The sequence below is a fragment of the Meleagris gallopavo genome, chromosome 4, assembly GCF_000146605.3.
Source record: "Meleagris gallopavo isolate NT-WF06-2002-E0010 breed Aviagen turkey brand Nicholas breeding stock chromosome 4, Turkey_5.1, whole genome shotgun sequence".
Taxonomy (NCBI): domain Eukaryota; kingdom Metazoa; phylum Chordata; class Aves; order Galliformes; family Phasianidae; genus Meleagris; species Meleagris gallopavo.
In genome coordinates, this window is record NC_015014.2 from 494224 (window position 1) to 516361 (window position 22138).

At 38.8% G+C, this 22138-nt stretch overlaps 1 protein-coding gene across 1 annotated transcript in view; it reads left to right on the plus strand.

Annotated features, from left to right (window-relative positions):
* The first annotated feature begins 6 nt into the window (after positions 1 to 6).
* The window catches only part of LOC100546750, a 44256-nt gene continuing 22124 nt past the window's right edge, over positions 7 to 22138 (plus strand). The window contains exons 1-11 of the mRNA XM_010709430.2: positions 7 to 142; positions 231 to 300; positions 1302 to 1432; positions 2210 to 2298; positions 4938 to 5037; positions 8784 to 8827; positions 9978 to 10055; positions 16624 to 16820; positions 19071 to 19135; positions 19668 to 19774; positions 20836 to 20947. Coding sequence (XP_010707732.1) covers positions 107 to 142; positions 231 to 300; positions 1302 to 1432; positions 2210 to 2298; positions 4938 to 5037; positions 8784 to 8827; positions 9978 to 10055; positions 16624 to 16820; positions 19071 to 19135; positions 19668 to 19774; positions 20836 to 20947 — 1029 coding nt within the window. The 5' untranslated portion in view covers positions 7 to 106. The remainder of the gene's footprint in view (positions 143 to 230; positions 301 to 1301; positions 1433 to 2209; positions 2299 to 4937; positions 5038 to 8783; positions 8828 to 9977; positions 10056 to 16623; positions 16821 to 19070; positions 19136 to 19667; positions 19775 to 20835; positions 20948 to 22138) is intronic.

Consider the following 22138-nt stretch of genomic DNA (forward strand, 5'->3'; position numbering starts at 1 on the left):
GCGGGGAGCGGGGCTAACGGAGCGTTCCTCCCTCCTCGCAGTGCCGCAGCTGCTGTACGGCGGGAAGCTGGATTTCCTCGTCTTCGATTACCTCTCCGAGATCACCATGTCGCTGCTGACGGCTGCCAAAGCCCGCTCTCCCGTGAGTAGCGGCTGTCGGCGTACAGCCGGCTTTGGACTTGGCGCCGGCTCCGCCGTGCCCCTTCCGAGCCCCGTGTTTGCCGTTGCAGGTGCTGGGTTACGCTCCGGATTTCGTCTCCGCTGCCATGGCTCCGTACATAAAAGATATTCACAGGAAAGGTAGGCTCCTCTCCGTGTTCGCACCTTAATGAAGTGCGGTTGCGAAATGAGCTCTGTGTAGGTTGTGTTCCTGTTTGTCACACCAGTGCTGTGCCGCCCTATGGACGTGACCTCCAAAGACGCGACAAGAAGTGCAAAGGATGTACAAGGCACGTGTGAAATGCTTGCCTGTAAATATAAACATGTATGTGTGCCTCTGGGTAATTCTTTTTGTAGCTTTAGTTTGAGAATGGAGAGTTGCCTGAAAATCTCTTGTTAAAATTTGTGAATCTCGTGGTTTAACACAATCTTTGTCAGCATTCCAGAGTAGTTCTAATACTTTGATTTTCCTAATGCAATTCTTTTTTTTTGTTTATATGACTACATCTTTACAAGTTCTTACTCAGTTCGGAAGGAAGAGAGAAATCATTTCCTCTGAGCACCCAGTACCATGCTGACGTAGTCTGGAATTCAGAGAAATAGATGTTTCTGCTAAAGTGACATTGTGAAAGTATAGTGCTTTAAAAAATTGCTCTCCTGTGTTGTACCTGTAGGAGCTGGTATGATGCTGTCATTTCCTCATAGTGTTTGTCTCGGTGGTCACTTTCACCTTTCTTGCAGGAAGGGAAGAAGATAATTGTAGAATCATAGAATCACCAAGGATGGAAAATACCTCTGAGATCATCAAGTCCAACCATCCACCTATCACCAGTATTTCCCACTAAACCATATCCCTCGTACAGCATCTAAACGTTTGTTGAACTTCTCCAGGAACGGTGGGGTCATCCACATCATGAGGCCTACCTACAACAATTAACTTTTCTGAAAGCAGTCATTGGCTCATTGGCTTAGTCTGATCTCCTTTCGTTTTACAAACTTAATGGGGCTCAAGACTTAGCATTAATATTTCACTTGATTAGATGCATCGTACCTTGCAAAGATTATGTCTTGCTTGTCTTTCAGCTTGCTTTGAGTTGTTGAAATGTTAATGCTTCTGTGCTTGGTTTGTTCTTTTTGCAAAGGTGTTCGTGTCATCAGTAACGCAGGTGGAATTAACCCTCTGGCTTGTGCGGCCGCTCTTCAGGAGGTGGCAGAGAAGGCAGACGTTGATTTGAAAATAGCTGTTATTACTGGAGATGACCTAATGAGTGAGGTATGGCACTTCGCCTTTAGGCTTAGTAGGACTGTGCAAGTTATTCCGTATTGAGAAAAAAATTAGCCCAAATTTATTTTTTGCATCTTTCTGTATTATCTTTATTCATAGAATGAATCAGTGAATAGTTTAAGTTGGAAGTGACCTTTAAGACTGTCTAGTTCCAGCCCCTCTGCTATGGGCTGGGACACCTCCCTCTAGACCAAGTCTTTCACAGCCCCATCCAACCTGGCCTCAAGTGCTTCTAAGGAGGGGGCATTTACTTTTAAAAGCATTTAAAACAATCACTCTTCTTATTTTTTTTAATGCACAGAGCGTGGTGAAGAAGTCCAATTCCTTATTTGCAAAGTACACTTATGCTTCTCTGGGAACTTAATGTACTCTGAAATTAACTGTCTTGAGCTGCAAAATTATTCTTGTTTTCTGGCCACGTCACCATTGCTGTTACAGTAAACATTTCTGCTGGCAAGGTTTGACTTGCTCAGTCTTATAGGAATTAAAGATGATTTGAAAGCCTAAGGAGTGTACTACTTCATGGTTGTTGATCATCTTTGAAAGGAAAAGAATTCTTTAAAAACGGACTTGATCTTTATTTTCCAGCACTAAGAAAAATAAGTGTCTAGAGCTTTTAGTCATTCAGCTGATTTACATGTTATTAATTTTAATGATTATACTTCTTAGAGTTGCTGTGAAATGAATCTGTTGTCTGTTACTAATGGAAGTTTTACAGTAGATGCTACAAAATACTCATAAATTTGGTGGTCTGTTTTCTAACAGAAAGAGAACTTAAGAGGAGCTGGCATCACTGATTTGGAGAGTGGCAAACCATTTCCAGAGAGTGTTCATAGCATGAATGTGTATCTTGGGTGAGTTACTTTAACAAGCTGTTTTTTGAATGAAAAAGTAATTTTTAGTATATTGACTACATGAACCCGTTTTGATTTGCAAGTATAACCACCTAGGCACTTAAGGTTCACCTTTGTATGATTTAAGAAACTAGAAAATATTTTCTCCTTTTAAGCTGTAAATAGATTTTTAATTTAGAACCTTGCCAGTTGTGACTTCAGCATTACCTCTTCTGAGAATCTTCAGGTTTGATTCAACACAAAGTTGCCATAATTACAATTATTAAAACTATTTTTTCCAAAAGTGGAGCATTCTGTCACTGCATGGTGCAGTTGTTAAGGATTGCCATTGCTGGAGTAATGCACAGCCCTTCTATTGAAATAATGAATCATTATGACTGGCTGCTGTTCTGGCTTGTACCATTATATTGCACTTTGCAGAAATGTGTCCAGGCAAGACAGCAGGGGTTTGGCTGTGCTTAAGACAGCATATATTTGTTCCTCAGAAATGAGAATATTTTAAGAAATTGTTCTTTGCATTTGTATTCAGTGTTTTCTGTTACAGTTCTTGCTAGATTTTCTTTTTAACCTTCTGTTAATCTTTGCCCTGCAAGATTACAGATCATGAGTAACTGTAAATGAAATCTAATAAACAGTGGTTAATGTTTATAATATTGAGGTGTTAATTCCAGTTCAGGTGATTCATGATTCACAATTTTAGGAAAAGGCAACTCATAGCAGAGAGGACAAAAACAGACTAGTATGAGGAAGATAAATTTTAAAAATCCATTGTGTATGGCTCTGCTTTACTAATGGAAGCTAAAACAAGTGAGTTTTGATGTTGCTTTATTCTTTTATTTGTTTCAAAGAAACAGTATTTCTTTATGGGCCCCTTCATCTGGGATGCATTAAAATGTAAAGCTATGAACCAGCTTCTTAAATCAGTAGTTTCATAGTGTACATTTTTCTTTCATAGCATCTGCATTAGATGGTTAATCGCATAAGTGTCTCTTTTGGTTTGTATGTGTGTATGTAGGTGTATTTAAACAAGTCAGCTTCATAGTGTACTGGGTAAAATCAAGAAGTCCTGTAGATACTTAAAATAATTTTTTAAATTCCGTAAACCTAGTTATGTTTACAGTTTGATTCTTGGTTCAGTACATGAGCTACATCTGAAAAATTATCATTGTTATAGATTATAAATATTTCTTCTGTCTCTCCTGATTTATGTTCTGTGGATTGAGTTCTTTTTTTTTTTTTTCAGTAAGATGCAATTTTACTAATTGACTGCTTTTTAGATGTAGTTACATGGCTTTATTAGTATCCCACAGAAATCCATTTGCGTTTCTTACATGACCATTACATAACGCTGCGCCCAGTGCCAGGAGTTGTTGTACAATGTATATTTTATTGTCTCTCTAATCAGTGTCCTTATTTCTTTCATATTAAAATGTCAGTAAATACGTATTTTTGCTTACATCTCTAAGAACTTTTGTGCATTATTTTTTTCCTTTAAAAAAAAGTAGGAGTAAGTCTATTAAATCTGTCAAAAAAGAGCATTCTTAGTTTTTAAAGACACCCAGATTATGGTTTGCGTTTTTCAATCTGCCTAACCCACAAACAGTGGCAGACTCCATTAGATAGCTTTGACCAGAGCACGTGGCTCTGGGGTTCTAAACCCAAGCTTTCTCACTTGTTTGTCCTTGGAAACAGTGAAATTGCTTCTAATAAATTATTTGAGATACTAGGCAAAGTATCATTGAGGATATCAGTAATCACATATAAGAAAAAGTTGATGATAGTTAGTGATAGGGTTCTCTGGCTACAGAGCACTCTTTGGAAAGCAGCCTTCATCCAGAAGAGGTTTGTGAGTTGGAGGCTAACCCTTAAATGGGTCCAGGGAGGGGTTGGACCCAGGGTCATGTAGGAAGCATGGGTGAATTGCTTGTACCTGTGCTTCCTGGGCCAGCCACCCCCTTCACCAGGTGCTCAGTCATCAGTTCAGGCCGTGACGTGACATTACCCTCACATTTACCAACCTCTGCAAGCCCAAGCAGTTAAGTTCGAGCCTGGCTAATTCTGACTGGGCCAACTTTTACTTGGCCAATCTGGAAAACCTGTTGCTTGAGTTTCTTCAGAAGTAACAACTGCACGACACTTTACTTGAAGTTGGCTGATTCTTTAAGTTCCAGTAATACTTAATTGAGATTGATGTGAAGGGTTTAAGTTTGGAGGACTAAGTCAGCAGTCTGTGAATAATATCAAATTACAGAATAGATTAGGTTGGAAGGGGCCTTTGGAAGTCATCTGGTCAACTTTTGTTAGTGTTGGTGTCCCTGCTGTTGGTCTTTATACACTCATCTACAAATGAAATAGGAGTAGTTATTATCTTCTTACAAAAACACTTTGTATTCTACTGGTAGTAAAAGTGATCCTCTCAACATTGTGTTTCAGGATATTTTGAATGAATGTCAAGACAAGTCTTTCAGTTGTCATGAAATTGATTGGATGTTCCGTCGCTTGCTTTTAAAAATATTAACAATCACTTAGTTGTTGTATGAGCAAAGCTGATTTCATGCAGACTCGTTAAGTGATTCTTATTTTGTTTGTGATAGTGTGTTAAAAAGTAAGAATACATATTGCTTTTTTTTTTTTAATAGGGCAAGACCAGTAAGCAGAGCTCTTGACCTTGGGGCTGATATTGTAATCACTGGTAGATGCGTCGACAGCGGGATTGTATTAGGGCCACTCATTCATTCTGTAAGTACAAGTTATTTACAAGGTGATGATGAACAGAAGTGAACGGCTATTCGGGAATCATTAGGGCTTTTTTTGCTACTTTGGAAATTTTAGTTTAAAAATGATGAGCCCTTTCATTTTTGTTTCATTTTTTTGCATGCACGTATGAAAGTTTACTGCCTTTTCACTTCTGCTAAATCTATAACAGGGATACTTATGTTCTTAAGTATTGTGAAATTTGAAACAATTTCAATGAAGTGAAGGGAACTTTGCCATGTTTCACCAGCATTTCGCTCTTGTTTTTGGGTTGCTTTTTATTTGTCCCCAACTTTAAAATTTAATGTCAGGTTAAAGAACAAATGTATTTTCAGTACCGCAAGGTGGCAGTAGTGGTTTTCAGTGTCTTTTTCAGGTCTTTTTCAGTGGGTAAGCAGTTTTATGTTAAGTAGTTGAACAACGTATCTCAAATTCCCCAAGTTTCCACAAATAGTAGAAGCAGGATATGTAGATTTCTGAGGTGCTTTGAATAGGCTGTAAATACGGCAGGTTGAGGGAACTGATTCTGCCACTCTGCTCTGCCTTCATGAGGCCCCACCTGCAGTATTGTGTCCAGTTCTGAGGCCCCCAACACAAGAAAGACATGGAGCTGTTGGAGTGGGTCCAGAGGAGGCCACGAAGATGATCAGAGGGCTGGAGAACCTCCTCTGTGGGAACAGGCTAAGAGAGCTGGGGCTTTTCAGCCTGGAGAAGAGAAGGCTCCAAGGGGTCCTTATAGCAGCTTTCTAGTACCTGAAGGGGCCTGCGGAAAACTGAGGAGGGACTTTTTATAAGGGCAGGTAGCGACAGGACAAGGGGAAGTGGCTTTAAACTGGTAGAGGGTAGATTTAGACTAGATATTGGGAAGCAATTCTTTACTGTGAGGGTGATGGGACACTGGAACAGACTGCCAGCTAGGCTGTGGATGCCCCCTCCCTGGAGGCATTCAAGGCCAGGCTGGATGGGGCTGTGAGCAACCTGGTCTAGTGGGAGGTATCACTGCCTACAGTAGTGGGGTTGGAACTAGGTGGTCTTAAAGGTCCCTTCCAACCCAGACTTTTCTATGGTTTTGTTAATGACCACTTGCTATGGAAAATAGAGGCTTTCTTTTGATGCATATTTTAAAAATCACAGAATCACAGAATGGTTAGAAGGGACCTCAGAGATCATCTGTTCCAATCCCCCTACTGGAATATGAACACCTAGATTAGATCAACCAGGAATCATCCAGGTGGGTTTTGAATGTCTCCAGAGAAGGAGACCCCGCACCCTCCGTGGGCAGCCTGTTCCAGTGTTCTGTTAGCCTACCTATAAAGAAGTTTTTTCTAGAATTTTTGTGGAACCTCTTATGTTCCAGCTTGTACTAATTACCCCTTGTCCTATTATTGGGTTTCACTGAGAAGAGTCTGGCTCCATTCTCCTGACATTCACCATTTACATATTTATAAACAGCAATGGGGTCACCCCTCATTCTTCTCCAAGCTAAGGAGACCTAGCTCCCTCAGCCTTTCCTCATAAAATTCTCCACTCCCTTAATCAACTTTCTGGCTCTGTGCTGGACTCTCTCAAGCAGATCCCTGTCCTTTTTGAACTGAGGGGCCCAGAGCTGGACACAGTATTCCAGATGTGGTCTTACCAGGGCAGAGTAGAGGGGGAGGAGAACCTCGCTGGACCTACTAACCACACCCCTTCTAATACACCCCAGGGTGCCATTTGGCTTTCTTGGCCACAGGGGCACAGTGCTGGCTTGTGGTCATCCTGCTATCCACCAGGACCCCCGAGTCCTGTTCCCCTACACTGCTCTCCAACAGGTCAGTTCCCAGCCTGTACTGGTACCTGGGGTTGTTCTTGCCCAGATGCAAGACTCTACGCTTGCCCGTTTTTTATTTCATTAAATTTCTCCCTGCCCAACTCTGCAGCCTGTCTAGGATGTTTGCACATCCTTCTGGCGTGTCAGCTACTCCATCCAGTTTTGTGTCATCAGCAGACTTGCTGATAGTGCACTCTATTCCCTCATCCAAGTCACTGATGATTATATTGATTAGTACTACTGTAACCCAGTACTACTGAATGAGAACTCTTGAGGGACTCCACTAGATTCAGGCCTCCAGCTAGACTCTGTCTCATTGTCTTTGGCTTCTTTCCTACAGCCAGTTCACAGTAGTCCACCTCGTTACCCAGTCATCCAGCCCACATTTCTTTAGTTTAGCTGCAGGATGCTGTGGAGACATGGTGTCAGTTTTTTTATTAAAATCAAGATAGACCATGTCCACTGCTTTACTGTCATCTATCCCCCTGATTACATCTTCATAAAAGGCTGCCAGGTTGGTTAAGCATGACTTCCCCTTGGTGAAGTCATGTTGATGGCCCCTAATGACCCTCTTGTCCTTGATATGCCTGGAGACAGTGCCTAGGATAAGTTGTTCCATCACCTTTCCAGGGATGGAGGTGAGGCTGACGTGTCTATAGTTACCTGGGTTCTCCTTGGCCTTTTTGAAGACTGGAGTGACGGTTGCTTTCCTCCAGTCCTCAAGCACCTCTCCCATTCCCCATGACTTACCAAAGATAGTGGAGTGGCCTGGTAATGACTTCTGCCAGCTCCTTCAGCACCTGTGGGTACATCCCATCAGAACCCATGGATTTATGGATGTCCAGATTGCTTAATTGGTCCTTACCCCAGTCCTCATCAACTGAGGCAAACTTTAGTAACTCATCCTGCTGTGCATCTTCTGTCACCAGGACACCCACCTCATTTATTAGTGGCCTGGCATTGTCTCTGGTGTTAAGTTTTATCTGCAGTGTATTAGAAGAAGCCCTTTCTGTTTTCCTTGACTCCTCTTGCAAGTTTTAATTCTAAGGAGGCCTTAGCTTTCCTAGTTACCTCCCTACATTCTCTGACAACAGTCTGTATTCCTCCCATGTGGCCAGGCCCTCCTTCCATGATCTGTAGACTCTCCTCTTCCACTTGAGTTTGCCCAGCAGTTCCCTGTTTAACTGTGCAGGTCTCCTGACTCCCTTTCTTGACCTATTGGGATGCTCTGATCTTGAGCTTGGAAGAGGTAGTCCTTGAATGCTAGCCAACTATCTTGGGCCCCTTTACCTTCAAGTACCCTGTTCTACAGGATTTCCCCTAGCAATTGTTGACCTTACTGAAGTCCAGGGTTGTGATTCTACTCTGTATTCTGAGTTCCTGAACTCCACCATTTCAAGGTCACTGCAACCAAGGCTGCCCTCAGCCTTCACCACGTCAGTCAGACTCTCCTTATTAATGAGAACAAGGTCCAAGAAAAAAAATACATCAGGGAAGTTTCTGTTATGTTGATTGTTTTTTATTTATCTCTTGCTTTCTGTTGAAGTCTGTAGTTAAAGAGAAGACATACTGCTAGGATGATTGGTGGTAGTCTAGGAACTGATAATTTTCAGAAGTTGGAAAAATACAGTGCTTTGCTTACATGAAAAAGAAAAAGGTGCTAGACTTTTTTGAAGAGGGTTTGACTTTAAGAGTTTATACTTTGAGGGGTGATTAAAAATTTCAGTGGAAACTGAAACACATCAGAGTACTTCCACGGATTTCTGCTTAGCAGCTCAGATCCACATGCAGCTCTTTCCAGTTAACTAGATTGTTCTTCCTGCAGTTAAGTAAAAATGTGATAAATATATTGTTCATCAAGTCAGTCTCCTGTACTGTGTAAGACTTCCATATATGTAATATGTTTGTATTTCTCTTCTAGTTTGGCTGGAATAGGGATGAATTTGACTTGCTAGCTGCAGGAAGGTAAATGATATAAGAAGAAATGGGTAAATCTGTATTTCATTTTGTATAATGCCAGGATAATGATTTTTTAAGCATTTTGAGAATTTAGATATTATTACTGAGCTCATTTATTAGAAAGTTATTCCAAATAAAGATTTTGGTTATGGTTCTTTAAGGCTTACTTAATCCTATTATGTTTGAAACCAAAATTTAAAAACAATTGTTTTGGAACCAATTCTATAAAATAAGAGGAGAAAATTAATGATTTAACAGATTAGCTTCCTGTGAAATCTGATGGTACAGAACAGTGACTCCAGCTTTTTCTGTTTGTCCATCAGTTTGAGTAGTTGAAGTTGACAGCAACTACTGTCTAAAAAGATATGCCAAAGGAGTCCTGGTCATAGCTCAGCATGCTTACCTGGTGTTGCAGAAGCTGAATATGAATAGCCCCACTTGCAAACCCTAGCTATAAGTCCTAAGATTGTGAATCTGTTGTGGAAAGTATTAGGTAAAATCCTGTCATCTAATTTCATTTTTCTGCATCTCATCGTACTACAATGAAGCCCATTAGAATGGGTGGGTACTGAAGTAGGCTGATTGCACCTGGTAGTAGTTGCATTAGACATCCTATTGCCAGAGAATTATTGCAGAAAGAAACTCCAGCTCTTCTGACTTGGGATTGAAGTTAGTAATCAGTTTTGAGAGATCATGATCTTGCCTGTAATTCACTCACACATTTATGAAATACCACAGTTAAAGATTTGAAAATTGTAATGTGTTCTGTTCAAAGATATCCTTCACGCTGTGTGAGATTGTACACCTCTTGATTAAAAATGGGCCTTGCATGTTTTCAGCTATAGACAATGTGAAAAGCTAAAATACTGACTTTAGATCAATACTTTTTGACATGACTAATGGAGCTTGATTTTTGGTGGAACATACCAAATTTTTTTTCATATGAAACGTTACTCTTTTAAACTCTTCTTAGTCATCTTTCAGAATTCCTACTTGTGTTTAATGCAGTTTATAAACAAAATTCTAGGGAGGAAAAAAAGTGAGCATGTTCTGATATTTAGCTTTATTTCCATCGTATGATTACATTTTCAGACTGGATTTGTGATGCATCCTTTTACAGAATATTTTGTTACTTGAACACTTGCTGTTTTCCCAGCCTTGCAGGTCATCTTATTGAATGTGGTGCTCAGTGTACTGGTGGAATATTCACTGACTGGCATATGGTACCAGACTGGTAAGTAACTCTGAGGACAGCATGTATGTTTGTAGTAGACCAAATCATAGAATCATAGAATGGCTTGAGTTGGTGGGATCATCGAGTTCCAACCCCTCTTCTGCAGGCAGGGCCGAATATAAGGTCATCTGTTATAAAAATCAGTTTCTAATTCATTCTACTAATAGAATGTCTTGGTTTGAAAGATCATCTGCTTCCAACCCCCCTGCCATGGGAGGAGTGTGTGTGTGTAATAGAAAAGGCAATAAGAATACTTTAGATTGATTTGTCAGACTTCAGTTAGATCAGAGTTGTGTATTGTCCAGTCTTACAGAGTTTGCTTTGTCAGGGATAACAGTCCTCTCTTGCTATGTATTCCACCATCCTTCTTTTCTGTATGTCCCAGTCCCCCAGTTTTGAACTGTTGGTGTCTGCATATACATTACTTATCTTTGAAAAAGTGTTACATACATTACTTGAGTTCAGATGTACTCGGTGAGACCTTCTCATAGGTAGGTCTTTCTCCCTGCTGAGAATTGCCATGAGAAAAGACTCATGTAGTCTGCTTTTGATGAACTTATTTTTAAGAGTAGCTTAAAAGCAGTTGCGGGGCATATTTGGCACGCAATAAGTGATTTTCCAGTTGCAGTTTATTCCTGTTTTCTTTGGGATGAAAGGAAGGAATCTTTACTCATGCGTTGTCCATCAGAGTCAACACTACCTTTACATGATGGAGAGCTAAAGAACTGTGGGAAAGATACAAGAGAAAAAGATGGTTTTTGTTTGACTCTGGTCCTGCAGGGACCCACAGGACACATTTTTCCTATTAAAAATCTTGGTAGCTCTGTATTTTTGAGGATTTTTCAATCAGAAGTGGCAGTTGCAGGCTCTTGTTCGTTGCTACTGAGAATGCATAGTTGGTAGTGATGACTGTGTTGAAAAACAGTGTTTCATAGCTGAGAATTTGCTCTATCAGAAAATGTTATTCTGTTCTTTGTATCTGTTGTAGTTTGCGTAGGAATAAATAGGAGGCATTACTTTGGGAGTGCCCCATGTATTATGAAAGCACTTGGTTTACAAGTAAATGAATTTTCCGTCTGATAGCATAGTTAGTAATAGCCTGACTGTAAGTTCAGGAAACTTGATGGTACGATTTTTTCTGATTGTTTGGACAACTTGAATCAGTTTTCAGTGTGTGCAAATCTATATAGTCAAATTCATTTTTTCAGTAATGATAGAAGTTGGAGGCCTGCTGGCTCCAGGTATAACTTCTATAGACGCCAGGTCGACAGAGCTCTGAAGGGGCTTGCAGAATTCACGTGAGTATAGTCTGTTAGTGATTTGTACTTAGTTTAAAAAGAGCTTTAAGTCTTCTGAAGTAATCTGTGTAATCTAAATCTCAATAAATCAGATTAAGTATGATATGCAAGTTTATATCTAAACCAGCTCAGTGAAGTCATTAAATGTGGGAAGAAGAAGCCAGGCTGAAATGTCTGTTCTCAATAGTATGTTATGTCAGAGGCACATTAATTTCTCACCACCGTGAGTGTAGTCGTGCGGCTGAGAATGCTTAGCATTCATGTCTGCAAACAGTTACTGGGCCTTTACATTAGAGCTTAAGGATATTTTCACAGTACTTACACTGTTCTCCAGTGAACGCTAGAAGGCAATCTCTCTTGTTCCCTCACGTTTTATTGCAGAAGGTAGGTTTGGTTTTGAACAGTGATCAAGTTGCTGTTCAATCTTTGGCTGCTGAAGCAGATCTAAGTGCACTGCTAAGAAAAACTACCGGTTTTTCTGAGCTTTAAACAAGGAAAAAAAAATAAAAATCAAATTTTAGGCCTATGAAACTCAACTATGTGTTGTTTCCAGTTAGGCAAAGGCTGCTTGCGTCATTCCTTGTGTGGATTCTCTGATGCTTAGCAGAGAAAATTGAAGAAATCACTGAGTTTGTAGAAGACTAATCAGCGTTCTTAAATTACTGATTATAAGTAAATGCTGTCAAAAAAGATACCTACTCCTTTTCTGTTATTTGTGCAGTAATATGTATTAGGTAAAGAAAAGAAGTTAGTAACACATTACTACTCCCTATTTAATCCCTAGTGGCATGGCACTCAGAATTTATGCCAGTGTCAGAATGGACTGCGATGTCAGAAGTATACTGATAATGCACAGCTTTGTATTCCACTTTAATTAACCCCAGACGTTGCTGTCTCATTATTATTTAGTGTCAGTGGGTGACTAGTACATTGTTTTGTTTTGTTTTGAAATGCAGGAGAGAATAAGCTAATGCTGATCAGTAAAATAATCATTTTGAGAAGATGATAAACACTGAAATTTTGCCCTAAGCTAAGAGTGTAGAGTGGTTGAGACTGCATAATCCTCTGGCCTGGGATGACCAAAAGGGTAAGTCAGTAGTTGTAGTCGCTTAGGGGCTGGATCCAGATTGCTGTTGGGACTTGCGTACTGGATTCTGTTCAAGTCCCAGGTTAAGCAGTGTGGTATGCCTTTTTCTCTGTAGCACCACCTATTGCACGCAGCTGAAACTGTCTGGCAGCTTGTTTGGCCTGAAATTCTCAAGCCATTTAGAGTATGCATGTTGTGTATACTGTGAAATGCCCTAGTTAGGGGAGGTAGGTGTTATGATCAGTACACTTTCTTAAAACAGGAGTTGCAGCAGTGCTTGGGAAATGTGTTGGTACCTACATGTAGATATGCATGTGTGTTACCTATCCAAAAACATGTGCTGACCTTGCTGGACACAGATAAATAGTTTTGAATGGGTTATAAAAACATTCCTGGAAGCGGTAGCAATTCTTACTTTTTGCCCAATAACATTCTGTCTAAAATAGGTGCCCAGGGAGTTGAGACACATGGTTTAGAGTTCTCCTCAGCATAATGTTTGTTCAGTCACCCAGGAAACTGCATTATCTATAAAGCTAAAAGTTGATATCACAGCCAGCTTGAACTCTGGTCTGCTTACATGTCGTATGCAGTGTTGTGGGTTCTTTTTCTTTCTTGTGATCTTCTGCTAGTGAATGTACAATAGTATGCTGTCCCGTCTTCTGTTGCCAATCATCAGAAGATGGCTTCTTCAGCAAAACCAGTTTGGGGCCTTTGTTACCATTGTAGTCAGTGAGGACCTACTTTAACTGGTAACTCCTCCTCTAACCAATTGGAATGAGTTTCTGAGGATTAGTCTTAGCTTGGATTTATTCAGTTCTGTGGTTTACTAATACATACAATTTAATTGTTAAATACCAAAAATGCAACTCAAAACACACGTTGGACAAAGTGATGTTTGTTATTCTCTCCTTTCACAAACTCATGTTTATTATTCTTTCTGCATTTTAACTATTGAAGAACTGCTCAAAATGTTTCTAGAGTAGTACTTTCATCTTTATCTTGAGTATTGTATTCTGCTAATTACATGATCATATAATAATTAGAATTCACTTCAGGAGTTTCTTTTCAGAATCATTTATATTGCCTCATCCCACTGAGGGATTTTATCTCCTCCAGTAAAGAAAGCTGAAGAAGGATTCTTTATTGGGAGTATAATGATACGACGAGGAAGTAACAACTTTAAATTAAAAGAGTATAGATTTACATCACGTATTAGGAAGATGTTCCTCCCTGAGAAGGGTGATGAGGCAGTAGAAGAGGTTGCCCAGAGAAGCTGTGGATGCCCCCTCCCCAGAGGTGTTCAAGGCCAGGCGGGATGGGGCTGTGAGCAGCCTGTCCTGGTGGAAGGTGTTCCTGCCTGTCGCAGAGGGTTGGAACGAAATGGTCCTTAAGGTCCCTTCCAACACAAGCCGTTCTATGATTCTATCACTAAACTGCTGCAGTTCTTTTATTGAAGAAAGAACTGCAGTGCCACCTGACTCTCTGCCACTTTGGATATGTGACTACTAGAAACGTTCAGGTTCAGTTTTGTGATCTTGCTGTACTGTGCTAAATTACAACGTGGCTGTGGGCTGCGTTGGTTTGTGCTGGCTCTACAAAGCAAGTGTCATATGCTCCATAGTCATTCAGCATAATGGTAAGCTGGGGAAAGAATTTCTTCTTCCAGTGGAAGGTCCATATGGTATGTACTAGAAGACCTCGTGCAGGCGTTTGCTGCTAGGTAGCTGGAACTCCAGGTTTAAATAGCTGTCACTTGACTGAATCGTATCATAGGGGTGGCTTAGCTCTGCTTGTTTCCAAGCTAAAAATTAATTTTAAGTATTATCTTGTGGCAGCATAAAAATAGGTTTTTATTTTAAGAAGCTATGTTTTAACATGAATTGTTACTGACATCTCTGAGGTAATATAGGACACAAGGATTTTTGCAGTCATGTTTTGTGTAATGAGTCCAGTCTTCTGAGGGTAAGGCTTAGTTAAACTGAAATTTAGTCTCTGTTAGTAGTTCAGAACCAGTGATGGGAAGGTGTGTGTCTGCAGTTTACCTCTTTTTCCTTCAAAACAAGTTCTCTGGGGAGTAGGTGCATGAACATCCTGTCTGTGACGACGACTGAAAGTAGGTTACAGGTAGGGATGTCTGCTCCTGGAGCAGTGGGGCAGGCTGGATTTCCTGTCTCAGTGGAAGCGATTTCACTTTGGGTGAGTGATTCAAATAAGCTGCATTCAGCCTGCTAGCAAGGCACCTGATGCAGGCAGATAGGTGATATGAGAATAGCTTTGAGCAGTTGACTGCTCTTTAATTCTCGTCTTGTTCAGTCTATGATCATAGACTGTGTGTGAGTTACTTTGCTTCCTGGATGTGTCTCATTACCTGTAAAGTTGGAATAGTTGCAGACCTTTAATAGATATTATAAAATAGATAAAAGATGATTGGTCTTGACTGATAATTGAGAAGTTTCTGGGATATTTTCTTGTCACTTCAAAATGGAGAATGTTACATCCTGCTGCCAACTTTCATCCCTTTCTTTCCCTCTGAACAGACAAAAAGCCAAACAAACCCCATATTGTAAATATTTAGAATCAGATTTATACATAGTTTGTTGTATTCGCAGGGTTCAGTTTATGTTTTTCTTTTTTTCCCCTCTTTTTCTTCTTTTTTATCCTTTTTTAATACCCTCTATCTCTTTCATGGTTTAAATAGTTTCAAAGACCAGACAAATGAAGTATAATCCTTGCTGATTCCTGGTGGGCTTTTCTAGGTGTCCTCCAGCTACTGTACTTTCAAAATTTTGTATGCTAGCAGTATTAAAGTTGCTGATCTCTGGTAACAGATCTTCTCTCTTAACCCCATTATTTTAAAAAAGGATTAAGTTTTAAGCTTCCCAAGATAAGGAATCTGTCCAAACTCCCATGAACTTTTGCTAATGTCATTTCAGAGTTCACTGGTTTCTTTGCTTACTTCCTCTAAAAGTTTGTGAATGTATGTTATGCAAACTATGTTCTTGTAACTTTTGCTAACAACCAGTTCGGCTGTATGTTCAGCACATGGATCCCTCCAGCACCCAAACATAATTAATTTGAGGGATGAACTGATTTTAATTATATACAAAGGACGTGAAGATCACTGACTGTAATGGGAATGGTGATATCAAGCACCTTTTTATTTGAGAAGAGTTTTGCTTTTTCAGAGGGCTTAGTCTCCTTTATTTGGATTCTTTTTCTCTCTCTAACGCTGTATTTCCACAGATTTCTAATTTCTGAGCAGAAGTGAGCCAGGTAGCCCTTCTTGAGAGCGTAAAGACTGCTTTAATTTTCAGCTTTTTAATTCTAGGTTATTACTTTTGCTCAGAGAAATGATCTGTAAAAGAAAAGCCTTATAACATGGAAAGCAAATACCTAGATATCTTCCACAAAACCTTGAAAATTCTACCCTGCTACTGTATAAATCAGCATGAGCTCATTACTGTGAGCTGTTTGATTGCTTTCTGTACGTTAATCTACAGAGAATTGCAGTTTTCTCTTTTACTGCTTTTGTCTTTGTTACGCCTTGTAATTTTCTGTTAATTCCTGCTTTTATTATTGTTTTGGGCTAGAGATCTTACTTCCACGTGTTCCTCTGTCTTCTGATTATAGCTTTTCTGTGAAAACTTATCAGAAAAAAGGAAATACTGTCCTTCATGTCCTTTATGACTATTTCTGTTTCCTATTCCCAGCAGTTTGTACTTTGTGCTTTGACATCCTTTTTACAAATCCAGACTGCAGGATACATTTACTTGTGTTCACCCTTGATGCTGGGAGTGCTGCTATAGCCAGCTGGGCTAGCATTAGCAATCATGTTTTTCTGCTGAATTTACCTCCTTAATAAAAGCTATCTAAATCTTTCAGCTTCTGCTCTGCTTTTGGTGATTGCATTAGTAATGTAATTAGTGGTGTCATTCTCCACTCCTGTCTGCTTGCTGTTGGTGTTTGGTGTTACATGTGTCATTCTTTGATGGGCAATAAAATGCATCCTCTTATTTTGGTTAACTTATTTAGTGCTTTTCCTTCACTTCTGCAGAAATGCCAAGCTACATTCTAAATCTTGATCGAGTTTATTTAATCATTAATTACCATGAAATTCTGCTATGTCATTCCTCTTTTCACCTCGTATTTATAGTGGTTTTTTTCAATGTTTTCATTATTTTAGGCACAACATAGGCTTTCCCATTGTAGAGTGCTCTTCTGAAGGAGACTTTGTTATTTCCAAACCACCGGACACAGGGGGACTGATCTCCTTTGGCACTGTGGCTGAACAGTTGGTGTATGAAGTGGGCAATCCTCAGTGCTACCTTCTACCAGATGTCACGTGTGATTTTTCTGAAGTTTCCATCACTGAAATTCCAGGTTAGTCTGCCTGTATGTTAAGAGATGTGTAAACTGGGTGATCCAACTTTATTTTGCTTTAATTTCTGTGTTTTATCTTGTATTCCTTGCTATATCAATTCCTTAAAGCATCATACTGTAACCAACTGATTTTTTTTCATAGAAACAAAGTTCCTCGAAAGGACTTAAGTTCGTTTTTTTTTCTTTCAAGGAACTTTGTTAGAAATTGTCTTAGGAATTGTAACCATGCTCTTACTTTTCTTGTTGGCAATCTAAGTCTTTGATCACTGCTCTTACTGCTTCATTTTTAAGGCATATCTAACACCAGCCAAGACTTTGAACTGTGCTCCACTGTGATTTTGTATTTTTTTAAACTATAGCTCAGTTATTTGCTCAAAGAGGTGTTTTTTTGTTTGTTTTTTTTTAATTAGAAACACAGCAATGAACAGCTCTGTCATTCTAAGTATCACTTAATAATAGTGTTTTCCCTAGGCATAATTAGTGGGATCACAGTGCCAGAAACTTGCTTAGGTAGAGAACATCCACTGGAAAATCTCTGTTAGAAGTAGATTTCCATCCTCAAACCTACAGCAGTCACATGAACAGCCAACAGGCTAAAGGTGCATATAACACTTGTTTTGAGTTTGACTTGAAAGCAGAGCAACGAAACAAAACTCAAAAAGCCCTGAACTGCAAGATTTGTTGATTGGATTAGAGCGTGTGATAAAGTTTTACTGCACCTGTAATATGTATATTCATTTTCATTCTAATGGAACTTAACCTGTGACAGTATGTGAGTGCCTTTGTAAGACTTACAACAACTGAAGTTTCAAATTAAGAACTTCCTGGGAAAAATACATTGCTTCAATAATAAAAGTACTGTAAAATCATACAGTGAACCTTGTGCTCGTGCAACATAACTGAATGACATTCTGATAAGAGCAGTTTATTGCTCATAGCCACTAGTTTTGTCTTTTTTTTTTTTTAAGAAAAAGGAAAAGAGAACCCTAACCTTCCTATGAACTTTCAGCTTACAAATGACCCAATATGACACGTTTGAACTTAAAATGAACTTTCACATGAACTTGCAGTTAGTCTTCTTAGAAATATAGCAGATGGAAAATAGACAGATTTCTTAAATATTTTTAGTTTGAAGTGCTTTGACACGTACACCAGTAAAAACAGGGCATGCTATCTGGTTTTGCTGTTTACATTGCTGATTTTATTGTCCTGCTGGATTAGTGACAATGTTTGAACTGAGAGGTGCTTCTGTTTTCTTTTAGTCAATGGATGTCATGCATTTTGTTTATGTTACTCCTTAACCAGCCATATGAAAGTCTTCCAGATTTTTACTGAATGTAGAGAGATTGTTTTCTGTTGACAAAAAAAAACAACAAAGTTTCTTCTGTTGAACAAACCTTATTTCAGCCTTGCAGAGAGTGATGATATTTGTGCATGATACATAAAACTAAGGTCAGTCTGATTCCGTTTTTCAGATATGTTTTGAAGGGATTTTTGTTTTGATCACATCAAAGTATTTCTGTAAAGCTTGAAACTGTTTCCTACATACTTGCAAGCACAGATTAGCTACAGGATAGTGCTGTCGGTTTGACATGAGATGCTGATCCTGTACTGCTGATTTTTAAGGGACATCACCTACTTATTCCAGTTCAAATTTAAAGTTTGAACCTGATGACATCGCAGCATTTTCTCGTTTCTTCTTATTAATATATCTAATACTGAACAAGGTAGTTACACAAGAACATATATTCAAATTGCTCTGTTTCTGTTATCAAAAGGAATGCTGAAGTTAAATGATCCCTCCACTTACTGAGCTATCAGCAAATAAGCTCCCTCAGTTTTCATATCGTTCTGGTTCTGTTTCTTTGCCAAGTGTGAGGGACTGTTGTCCACTCCAGCAAGCTGCAGTAAACGATATGCTTTGTGTGTGTGAGCAGTGACTGGTTGTTAAGTGGAAAATAACTACTGGATCTGAACTTCTAAGGTTTCTTTCTGTGTTAAGTAATTATAATGTCAATATAAACATTTCAAGCATTTTGTTAAAAGACTCATTGAAGTTAGAAATATGGCCATCACGTTTCAGTTCAGAAGGCAGAGAGGACTGTTTTGTAGAAGGTTCTTTCTTCTGTGGTAGTACAGCTATCAGTGATTTGTTTTTCTGATAAAATGCATTTGATTAACATAAAGGATGTCTTTGAAGTTATTCTGAAGAAGCTTAAGTATTGTTATTTTTTTTTTTAACCACTCCAGGTTTTGAAGGTGGTGCAGTGAAAGTTAGTGGAGCGAAAGGATCACCTCCTTCAACGTTTTATAAGGTATTACTTTCTTTCTAAATAAGGAATACCTTACAGTCCATATACAATTTGATGTTTTGAAGAAAATTAAAATATTTTCTGCCAAAAATTGTTGCCTCTTTAATGTCTTTACACAGACACACATCAGTGCACACATGAAAAAGACCAAACGAACATTGCTGGATGCATAAAAATGTGGTTATTTATGTAACAGGAAAATCCAGATATAGCCAGAAAAGGCTGAAATGTTTTTTTTTTAATAATAAATTGTGATAGATTACTCAGCTTTTCAGATCCAGAATGTATCTCACGTACCAAAATGTACAGGTAGGAGATATTTAAGATGACAGTGAGAAGCGATTCTGAATTTTACAGTTCTACAGGTTTGACTTTTCTTGTGATCATTTCACATTTTCAGTAGTAGAGTAAGTTTACTCATTATCGTGCTTTCTTATCATTCCACTACTGAGATTGTAAAAAATATAACCGTTAGAGAGCATTTATAGTATATCAGTACTGAATCACATGTAATTTTTAATCCCTTTCTTGTTAGGTAAGTGCCACTTACCTTGATGGTTTCAGAGCTACTGCTGTCTGTCCAGTGGGAGGTCCAAAGGCAGTACAAAAAGGAAAACTCACTGCAGAAAGTATTCTCAAAAGGTTAGTATTTGTTGCTCAAAAGGGGTTTTGGTTATTTGATATTTGGAGATAATGAAAATTGAACGGTGACGTGATGGTAGTCACATTAACCTTGTAAGAACCATAGAAGACAGAAAGTCAGAGGATGTTTGAAGACTTTAGTTAACTGAAAAGAGGTTTCCTAAACAATCTGTAACTACACTTTTAAACTATTTGACAGAAAGGAAAAGGTTAGCAAATATTGTTCAAAATGGACAGCTGAGACCCAAACTTTAGATTTCAGACAGATTTGTATTTAATTTTTTTTCCACAGAACTTATTATCAAAAACTTCGAAGCTATGAAATGTAGGCAGTTTACCAAAACTGTTTTAAACAAAATACCTTACTACCTTGAATATGGGACTAAGATTTTTTTTTTGCTGGATCAATTTTCCGGATGGAAAACAGCCTGACAAATCTCTAGTCATATTGTCATGCCAGGATATTTGCAGGAGGGATTCCTCTTAAATATAGTTCTCTGTACTCACAGAAGTCTTGGACCATTTATTCCAATAGCACCCAAACTTTCTAGTTATGTGAGCTATTGCTTTCCTCTCAGTTTTATATAAGACTTCTCTTCTGTCAATCCATCAAATTATACACCAGTGGAAGAAGCTCTCTGGGCTAGGCACCTTTTAGAAATCAAGTAAATCAAGTATTATTTTTTTTTCCCATGCTCATTGGAAGAGAAATGGCCTCAGTGGTTGTATACTGAGCACCTTCTTTTTTTTTATATATCAATGAGAATTTCACTTTATATTTAAGCTGATATCATGTTCCAGGTGCCATGTTTAATATTTACAACAGTAGTGATACTGCTAGTGTCTTCAAAGTAGTCAATTGATGGCAAATGTTCTCATCCTAACGTAATTCCAGGTACTTAGCCCATATCACTTTGGATGCAATATTTCTGTTCATTTGTGTAGTGAAAACTATCAGTAACCAGTTTACATTGCAGAGCTAATTCCTGTAATCACACAGGGCTACTACAGAGAATTACTTTGAGACAGTTTACTAATTAAAAAAAAATCATTTGTTGCAGGACGCGTCTTATTTTCAGTCAGCTTGGGTACGAAGATTACAGTGCAGTTAACATACAGGTTTTAGGGTCTGAAGATACGTATGGACCGCATGCTAGAAGGAGTATAGATGGTGTAAGTATTCAGTGCAGTGTTCTTAAACTTTCACTGACCTCCTCTTCTTAATCTCTCCATATCATTATCTTTTTCCATAACTTTAAAGAAAGTCACTGTCATCCTGGGAATTTCACCCCACCATCTTGCAAGGAGTTCAGTGTTGTACTTAGTGTACAAAATTACTGACAGTCTTTGGAGTATTGGGTCTTCCAGCAGATAAGAAATCTTACAGAAATGTTGTTCTGATCTGTTCTAGTGGTGTTCATCTGAAGAAATACCTTAAATGTTCTTACGATGTAGACCTTAATTGCGTTAGGGCACAACTCTAGAAGACAGCATTATAAAAGAAAGGCAGAATTATTATTGCTTGTACTGAAGCTCTGTGGGTCCTATCTGTGGAACAGTCCTCAACTACGCAATTCTGTAGCATGTTTTGTGGCCTGTTGAATTCATCTGTAAGAATGTGAATGATGACTGTAGCCACTGCAGCTGTGATACCCAGATTGCTTTCCTTATCTAGAAATGGAAGATCTTTTCATAGGAAGAAGACTGTAAATTTTGTCCCCACTTACATACACTTAAAATATTTAGACAGTTTAGATTGTTCTAAAACAGTAGGATCTAATTCTTTTCTGTCAATGAAAGCCTTACAAAAACCTTATGATACACTTGTCAAAACTCAGCTCTGTGAGTTTGGTCTTAGAAATGCCAGCATATGAAAAGCTGAAAATGTGTCTCTGTAAGGAGAAAAAAAAAGAGATAGTGAAACTTTTATTATAGAAATTATTTGCTCTTAGAAATGAGACAAGTTGTGTCTGCAGCTGTGTGTGCTTTAGTGCTTGAGCTTCAGTTTTATTCTGCCCAGCAGGAAGAGTTGCTTCCTGCAGAGCCATCTATGATGTGGTCTTTTCAGGATGACAAACCCTGCTACATTAAGTGTGTTACTGAGATTGCAGAAGGAAAATACTGGAGCATAGGAGCACATTTTCCAGATACTCAACTTCAGTGTTCTCTTTGTACCAGTTCCTTTTGATTAGGCATTGTAATTCATTTTTTAATGATATCATTACATGAGAAGTTTTCTGTGTTGTTCACTAGAGTGAATAATGATTTGGAAAAGAACAGCTTCTCTATTCTTACTGTTCAGTTTGCCTTGCTTACGTTATACTGAAAACATTTTCCAAACCAAGTTGAATGTTTACAGTATTT